This window comes from Corvus brachyrhynchos, unplaced genomic scaffold (genome assembly GCF_000691975.1).
Source record: "Corvus brachyrhynchos isolate BGI_N302 unplaced genomic scaffold, ASM69197v1 scaffold365, whole genome shotgun sequence".
In the NCBI taxonomy this organism is placed as follows: domain Eukaryota; kingdom Metazoa; phylum Chordata; class Aves; order Passeriformes; family Corvidae; genus Corvus; species Corvus brachyrhynchos.
This window is the reverse complement of record NW_008239544.1, coordinates 1,908,414-1,917,869: the sequence shown is the minus strand read 5'-3', so window position 1 is coordinate 1,917,869 and position 9,456 is coordinate 1,908,414. Positions and strand designations below refer to the sequence as shown.

The 9,456-nt window shown below is 49.9% G+C and overlaps 1 protein-coding gene across 1 annotated transcript in view; it reads right to left on the bottom strand.

Annotated features, from left to right (window-relative positions):
* ZFHX3 (zinc finger homeobox 3) overlaps positions 1 to 9,456 on the bottom strand; it is an 86,787-nt gene that overhangs the window by 22,470 nt on the left and 54,861 nt on the right. Inside the window, 1 exon segment of the mRNA XM_008639224.2 lies at positions 7,704 to 7,811. Within this exon segment, the coding sequence (XP_008637446.1) occupies positions 7,704 to 7,811 (108 nt within the window).

Genomic DNA, 9,456 nt, shown 5'->3' with positions numbered 1-9,456 from the left:
ACTTGTGAACCTGCTGATATCTGCTCCTTGTTTCAGATGATATCGTCAGGAGTCAGATCCCAGCAAACTGCTTCCTTCCCAAAGACCCTTCTGTGCACTGGCACGAGCTGTTATTTCCAAATGTACCGCATCACAGTGGAGAATGCATTCCCATTTCCAGCTACCTTCCCTGCCAGTCCCCATCTCTGCATTCAGCTGAATAGAGGCAAAATAATTTCCAGGAGAGGGAAAACAAGTATTACAAATAATACAGGTAATGGTACTGCCAGAGGGAGGCACGGACTAGAGGATTTGATCTGGGACTGCTGAATTTCTCCTGGTAGGCTTGTCCATACCAAATGGGCTTGGACCCCAGAGCCAGCTGCATGCCTGGTGCTTCATGCCTGGCTGGGCAGCAGCCTCCATGCATGCATGTACAGTCCTGGCTGTACCTGAAACCCAAACCCCAGGACTCTGCTGTGCTGCCGACTCCACAAAAATATCCAAACCAGGCATGGAATGAGTTTGCAGTCAGTGCTGACTGACGGACACGATCACAGATCCTGCTCTGCCCTCACAGAATGACGGGCTACTCCGCTCAGCTCACTGCCTGGACCAAGACTCTCCCTGGGCTTCAGAACTGGAAAGGGCTTAAAGACGTCTGCAGGGCCAGAGCTGACCTTCCTTGCTTCCTGTAAAGAACGTACTTGGAGCATTAGGAACTGCTGCTCATCCGCTGAGGAACACAGTCTCTCCCGGAGGGTTCGGGCAGGAGACACCACCACCAGGAGCCAGCACTGTGGCAGCTGAAGGACCGCCCTGCCTTTAAATGCCCTACCCGAGCCCTGTGTGATGTGAGTGGCCCTTGTCAGTAGCCTGATCGCTGCTGACCCTGTCCAGTCCTCAGTGTGACCTCGGACACTGACATGCCAGCCCCGATCAGGCAGTTGGGTGTTGGGACGAGCAGCTGGAGACCCCAGGTCTGCGAGGGTGGTCTGGCACATGTGAGCCCTGCTGCAGACCTGCACTGGGTGCAGATGACAGTGACAATCATGGCTTCGGGTCCCTTTAGACCTCTCTAGCCCAGTGACTGTGGCTCCTGTGTGGTCCACGCTGTGTCCCTGCACTGGGCACCGACTGCTGCCAGCTGCTCACCAGTGGAATGTTTTTGGATGCAGTGGCTGAATTCAGCCCAACCATCAGCTACCCCAGGCTGCTGAATGCCAGCTCCAACCTTGGGAGTCACAACAGGGTATTTTCTCATCTCCTTTCTACTGTGAAGCAGCCTGCTTAGAATTAGTAACAGGGGATTAAAATGTACCATCTCCTAAGTGTCCAGTTTCATTAAATGCACTTGATCCAACCCCATAACCTTAATCCTTCAGAACCAGAATTATTGGTGATTGTCCAGACCCAAGAATAACTGATTTGTTGCACATGGGATATTTATTTTAAGTATTAGTTTTTGAGTTGACAGCTCAACTGAGAATTTTAACACCAAGACTGAAGTTTATTGCTGATAAACAGTCAAATGCACAAAGTGACACATTCAGTCCACATCACAGATGATCAGAGGAATTAAGAACTCTCTGCTACCAGGAGAAATGAGGACATGGCTTGGCACCTGCCTGCAGAGCTCTGAGCACAGCATGGGACCTTCTGTCTGTGCAGAGAGAACAGGACAGAATATCCTGAGTTCAAAATGTCCAAAAGGCCATGGTCTGGAAGGGCTGTGTGGCACTGGAGCACATGGAGACACTACATGTGCCGTGACCATGGCCAGCATCTTGCTTCCAGGTCCAGGCCTTGCAGGGCAGGAAAAGGAATCTGGTTTAAAGTATGATGTACATATTGGAGAGTATTGTTATTTGACTCCTTAAATGGATTTAGTTCAGATTTGCTGACTTAGAGGAAGATCTGTGTTTCTCAACAAATGTCCCCTAAAAGCCAAGTGTGATGGAGCAGGGCTGCCACAGAACTTCTAGAGCTCTACTGATCTTCTCTCTCTTCTCAGCAGCTTCTGCTTCTCAGAGGAGGAGGAGGTGAGGTCCTCCCTGGGATTATTCCAGAGGTGGATGGGCACTTCTTTGGAAGTGGGGGCCTTTCCTTTACTGGTTCCAGAGGCAAAGCCAGCATGGATCCCCTAAACTGCTGCTCTCTATCCTGGTGGGAAGGAAGTCACCACCCACCTCCTACCCATCAGATTCTTTTAGCTAAAGTATCACTGACAGCCCCTTCATCTAAACTTCCATCTCCCAACCAAGCAACATAATGGAAAAGCCAATTAAATGATTATTAATTCATGCTGCTTTCCGTAAGCCAGAGGTTCTCATCTCCCTGCATTCCGTAAACCAGCTTGCCACTTGCCCTAGAAATTTACAGTGGGGTTTCTGATATTGCCATTGATCTAAACACTACCAGCCTCCAAAAAACTCCTTGCCACGAAGTCCAGCAGCTGGCTTGGGAAAGTTCTCAGTGAGACGAAGGAACTGTGGTTTCACTGCCTGATGGAAAACAGCATTCCATATTTGGTGGTGTCTCCTTCCTCAAATCACCTCAACGTGTTCTTGGAGCCATCACTCAGCACCACAAGTCCTCAGACCAGTGGGAGCTGCTACTGTGCCACACAGCCCTGTGCCATCAATGCCCAAGGCTGCTGCCCCTGTGCCCTTACAGCACCTCTGTGTCTCCCAAAATCCAGGGCTAATTTATCAGTTTCATCCATTCTCCAGAAACTGCCATGATCCAGGAACGGCCAGAGCTCACACGGACCCCCGGGGAAGGGCACGGGGCACCCAGCATTGCCGCAGCGCTGTTGCCTCCTCAGTAACATGCAGCCAACATTTCCTCCTCAGACACTGTTTAATTCCCCATTTCCTGAAGGAACTTCCATTCTAATCAGCTGCTGTAGCCACACTTTTAGGCCTGTGCACTACTTGTTGCTCTACAGCATTTCTCAGCTCTGTATTTGACAGTAACTCGATTGACAGGTAAAGGCCCCACACTCGGCATGCGCACTCTGCACCCGTCCTCGCTGCTGCCTCGCATGGTTCCAGCCCTGAAAATGGCCGAATAATTTGTTTTTCTAATGCTGTGTCATACCTTCCCACCTGCAGCGAGTACCCACAGCTGAATTACCATTAAATATTCATATCCAGAAGCTCCAGCCACCACCAGACTTCCCTGCCTTGCTCCATATGAACACGAAACACTCAGCAGATGCCTGCATGAGATGCCAAGCAGCACCAGGGACTCACTGAGGTGGGACTTTGCTTAGCACCACGGGCCTCTCCTGCAACCCATGTCAGTTCCCGCAGCATCTCCGATGCCGCCAGAGCCCAGCATGCCCGGAGGCAAGCCGGCTGCTGCATGAGGCCACCTGGCCCAGCCATGTTTCTGGGCTGCAGCTGCCAACCCAGGAGCCTTTTGTGCTTCATATATCCTCAGAAAAACACAGATATAGGCAATCTCACAGTCCTTCTCTCCCATTCCCTCTCCCAGGTTTCCCTCGCCCAGGCGCCAGTGCTGAGAGTGGCCCCATCGTGCCCCTTGTCCCCTTCCCCCCAGCCTCTCAGGCCCCCAGAACATCCCGGCCATTAAGTGCTCCACAAATGCCAGATATTAAAAAAAAAGCAGCAAAAAGCAGCCGGGGGGAGGAGCAGGAATAGATTTCCGTCAGGATGTGCCTGACCTGTTTTTTTCAATTTCAGTAATTAGAAAGGCAGTCGGCCTGTAGGAATTATTCATAAACTGCAGGAGCTGTGCAGTATACATTTATGTTAAACATGTCAAATCCGATTGAAATCATGCCTGCCAGCACCATACTCCATAAACACACTTTTCTGCAATAATTTCCCAGCTCTCAGCAGCCCATTAATACTTCCTTTAATAGCAATCTACCACGGATTCGAATCAGGGACGGTCCATTGCACTAATTGCTCTGTTAGGTGAGCATCATGGATTAAAAAAAAAAAAAAAATCATTAACAAAAATAAAAGCCCTTCAGGCCAGTCCTCCAGAAAGATTTCATTTCAATCTATATTTTAAGTAGACTTTGTTTCTTGTTTTTGTGGAAAAACCCCTGATATTCTCCATGTACCCAATGGACAGTGCATTAAGGAAGCCTCTGGTAGCTGGGTCACTGCTGGTGATGGGCTTCTCCATCAGAGACATGAACCAGCACCGCCCCCCAAATCTGAGAGGCCTTGTACTGCAATGAGCAGGGCTTCAGCTGAGTATCCATTATCTACATCCTGCCTTAAAAACAGAGTCAGGATCAGCCATGATTCCTTTCACCCTTGCTGGTTTGCTTGTGGTAAATCTCACATTAGTCATGACGAGATAATGTCTAACACTGAGCCATCAGGCACACAGCATCTCCCTGCTCCAGTGTGGAGGCACTGCCACCTTCCAGAACCTTCCAGAAACCACAGAGATATCTGTGAAAATCAAGATCCAGTGAGTCCTTATACGGGATGGAGTTTTCCCCGTGTATATTCAATTGAAAAGTATCACCTAAAAAAAAGTTTGTGCTTCACACTGTTCCATTTTAAAATAAATACAAAGAATGAATCAGTAAATTTATTTTGCAGTTGAGACATTTTGACAAGTTTACAATGAAAACAGGTTTTCTCCTTGGTGCTAACACTAACCCCAGCACAGGCTGCGCCCAGACTGTATCCACCGCGGTGCAGACCCTCACCCCTGGGCTGGGGCAGGGAGATGGGCAAAGGAACTCAGTGTCTTGTTACAGATCTTACAAGCCTTTAAGAAAGTGGAAGAAATAAATCCCCTGTGTGCAGTGAGGAAACCAAAGCACAAAGGAGAGTAAATTGCTGAGGAACGTATGATCAAATTGCAGGTGGTGAGCAGCAGAAGGGTCTGTCCCCCTTCCCTTTCACATACCCTGTCACTGGCTTTCAGCCCACACCTCTCCTGCCCTCATCTCCATCTTCACAGAGTCACCTGGCTCAGAGGCTTCTCCGAAGGTCAGCCAGTCCGTCCAAAGCAGGATAGACTGAGCCTGCCTCACTGCTGACAGCAGCTCCTCTAATCTTCTTGAAAGACCTCTGAGGAACCTTCCCAGAAAACCCACTCCAGTGCTTAAGCCACAGGCTGTACAGGAAGACTTTTTTAAAATTTGTTATCTAACATCAATCTTTCTCCTTTCAATTTAAGCCCTTTGTGTCTTGTTGTCTGTATCCTCAACATGGAGAAAAAATTATTTCCTTCCTTTCAGAAGCATTTCATGCACAAGAAGACTTATCTTGTCCTCCTCTTTGGTCTTTTTTTAGGTCAAATAAGCCTGTTCATTCCATTTTCTCCTCCTGACTGATGTTGTTCTGTTCTGGGTCATTCCGGCTGTTTGGGCTTTCTGAAATTGCTGCCCAGCCTCCCCAACACCCCAGCGCAGGAACGGAGAGCTTTCCAGTACTAATGAAACCCACCAAAGGCACAATATTGTCACCCACACCACAATGTCTGTGCTTCATTTCAGCCTGTCCTGAAAAGTGGCATCGAAAGCCTTCCCAAGGAGACACTGACTCCAAACAGGGCCTTCTTCACACGAAGGGAAATTGGGTCGTGTTGACATGATTTGTTCTTGACAAATCTGTGTCGACTGTTCCTCATCTCATTATCTTCCCATCAGCACTTACAAACAGTTGTTTGGTCAATTCCCAGGAAAATCTGGGGCAGAGATGGCAGGTGTACAGTTCCCCAGCCATTCCTTCGGTCAGGGACAAGCCCCATGTCTGTCCTTCGTCACAGCTCCCCTTTCCTCTGCACAGCACAAGAGAGAGCAGCTGGCAGGTTTGATATGCTCCAGGCACAGTCTCCCAACACCCAGGTACAGTACAGCAGGTCAGGGACAATGTTCAGCATCACCAAGTGCTCTGCAGCCCATTCCCTGGTAGCTGGGGGACGGGCTCTCCCCACGGTGCTGCTGACACGGGCTGTGCTGCTCTGCTCAGTGAAGGCAAATGCAGAGAAGGCTCCAGGCTCTTTAGCTTTGTGACACCGTGGTCACAGCCTTCCACTGCTGCCGAGGGCAGACCGGCTGTGTCGGCAACCTCCTCCTCCTCCTCCTCCTCCAAGGAGAGCTCCCTGGTACTGCCTGCTCCCCTCCCTGCTCATGGCTCCACTTCTATCAGGTTTTTGTATCCCTGTACACTTCTGGAGCTGTCAGGAATAACCTGACCCAGTTTCTATTCCTTCCCATGTCTGAGGTCCAGGAGGACCTGTCAACACAGTCATGTTCCTCGAGGGACAAGAGCAGAAACACGACCAAGATGTGGTGCCTGCTTTGCACACCTGCTGGACAGCAACAATTGGTAACATTATCTTGCTTTGAAGTTCAGGGTGGTGGTGTTACATGTTTGGAAGCAGGGCCCAAGTTCAGTGCCAGCACATCACGCACACCTTGGCTTGCACAAGGCCAGTCCCACGCTCCATGGGCTCACACACCTGCTCTGTGTCCTCCCCACACGGTTCCCTTTGCAGACCCCATGGAGCTGTCCCATTTCTGATCTGCTCCTTGCCTCACAAACACTGGGTTAGGAGCTGCACTGGCAGGGTGAAGAAGTTAAACCATCCAAATTCAGAGTTTCTGGAGAGAAAAGGGTTGGTTTAAAAAGCAGGCTCCTCATTTTTCCTTACATATTTTGAGATACAATCTTTTCACACAGATCAGCCTTTTTAAGTGCTTCAGATTTGGGCAAAGGACCCTATTTACCCCTGAAGAGATTTAATCATTAAACAATACTTACCTCTTTCTGTGACACTTCACAAAATGGTTGTGCTCAGGATCACACAATCCCACACAATGAATTGAGACTAGAAACCAGCTACAGCCAAGCAAAATTGCACTTCTGGGTTAAGAGTCAGTCTGTGGCAGGAAGGAACACACGGAGCAACCTCAGCAAGCGCAGCCCATACTGAAAGAACAAACTTCAACAGCCCACAAGGCCCAGATTGCTCTCTCCACCAGTTAGGACACATCTTCCATTGACTGAGACTGAGATGTGCTGAGATTATAACTGTAGAGGTGAAATACCACATTCCATTTTGGGAAGACTACGTAAGACAAAATGTCTTTGTCTGGGGCTCACCAAGGGGCAACCGTGAATGCAGCAGGAGAAGGCTGTCTGGAAGAAAGGTCTCTGTGCAGACCAAGGCATTGCACAGACCAATGCTGAGCCTGCCAACCAAACGGGACCTGGAGCCAGAACTGCTGTGCCCTGGGCCAAGGAAAAATGAATGCTACCTTCAGCACCGCATGTTCTGCACCTAGGCTGAAGTGGTCAGCAAGGGCCAGATGAGGGTGGAAGATGGATGGCCTTCTCCAGAGTAGGCCAATCACAGAATCATCAAATGATATGCTTAATCCAACCATGTGCTGGCTGCTGCCAGGAGGGGTTGTCCCCTTCTCCCTCCTCCTCTCCCAGCTGTTGATCCCCATTGCCTGGGTCCAGTCCCAGAGCACCCATGGCCCAGCGCCAGCCTGGGGCTTAGAGAGGGGACACATGACCCACCACAACTCAAACTACTGAGTATGTCAAGAAGCTACACCCAAAGCCTTCACAAAGGATGACACTTATGTCACACTGACACGCTGTGGTCAGTTAAAAAGGGTTTTGTGGACCAGTGTTCTTCCTGCCTCTCTTTCCTGGATTTGAAGAAAATGATGGACCAAACACCACCTCGTCTACATCACAGAATCATACCTGTCCATTTACTCTGGTCCTTGTCCCCTCCACTCTCTTGCTCCTTGGCAGGCTCCTCAGCATCACCAGCTGTTTCACTGGGCCCTTCCACATCTTCACTGGGTTCTTCTGAAAGAAGAAAAGCAGAAAGTGTGACACAGACATGGAAGGCAGAACAGAAGAATATGTAGCTGCCAGTGAGTAAGAGCAGCAGCAAGGGCTGTGCACAAGTGTTGGGTGGCAGGTATCAACATCGCCCAGTGTTCTCCCAACACACCTGCTTATAGAAACTGTACAGGAAAGAAGTGAGAGATGAAGACAAAATGAAGAACCTTGCCTACTTTTACCACCTGGAGCTACTAAGGTCCCCTGAGATGTCATGTACAGTTACATGGTTGTCTACACAAGAAGGTTCTGCCCAGCCATGTCAGGGATTACAGAAGCATCAGGGAGCGACTGGAGCCTCCAGCACCTTCAGCCTCATCCTTCCTTGTCATCCCCCTCTCAGGCTCTTTGGCCCCACTGACATGGGGCAGTACTGACCCTGGTCACCAAGATGCCAGAGTCCACTGCAGACACATGACATCCCTCCTGCTCAGACCAAGCTCGGAGCAGCTTGGTCTGCTGCAGCCCCAGCCCAGACATGAGGCACAGGAGGAACATGCTGGCAGTCTTGCCTTCATCCCAGTCAGGGGCAGAGTCTACAAACCCGGGCAGCACCACGCAGGTGCAAAAGCATGGAGCAAACACTCGGTGAAGTGCTGAAAGCTCAGAACAAAATACAGAGCGCCATGGTCCAGCCCGTAACAACAGCACAGGCACAGAGCGTGTCAACCCGCTGTGGTGCAGCTCCACTCCAAGGCACCTCATCAGGTGGGACACTGGGAGTGAGAGCGCTTACACCAGGGTGTAACAGCCACGTTATCACCTACTATCATGGCTATTGATGTACAGTCCTGGTAACTGACAGGGGTTACCCCACCACCGGGTTAAAAAGGGCACTTTTAGACCACTATACCCATTTTTAGGCAGGATAGTTTAAAATTTTAACTCGCATTATCTGGTCATGGTAAACCCCATGAACTCATGCTATCCTGAGATTTACCTGAACCACCTAACTGGTTCGAGCACCAACCCCCATCCTCCTCCTAACAAAGACAGGGCTAGAAATTCAGATTAAAAATATATATTAGCAGCTTGCAGATACTCAGCAGTGCCCTTTGAGGATATGACAGCCTAAATTGGGAGTGAGAGGGGAGATGGGTGGCAATGCTGACAAAGGCATCCAACATGTAGAAAGGCACATATCACTGGTGGAGGGGTGAGATGGGCAGTTTGCCACGTGAGCCGAGTGCTCAAGTTTACTGGGAGAAGGGCTGTGAAACCAGCAGCTGGGTTCACATTTCAGAAATTAAAATTCCAATCTTTGTTCCACTCCAGGGAAAAAACACAACAAACCATCCCCACCCCAACCCCACCACCCTAGTGCCTTCAAACCACTTCACACAGGGCAAGGGTGTCCATTCAGCTGGGCAGCTGCTGTGGAAGCAGATTTTAGCTGGTTTTATTAAAAACCTTTGTTAATGGGTTTTCTATATTTAATTTAAATCATCATTTTAACCATTCTCTGCTGGCTCAGATGCTCTGAGGCCCCCCTGGACACCATGAGGAGACGGCCCCCATTGCCCATGGCCTGCAGCTCATCACCCACCGCTCATCACCCATGGCCCATCACCCCCTGCCCTGGTCCCGGCCCCACCACCACCCAGCCCCA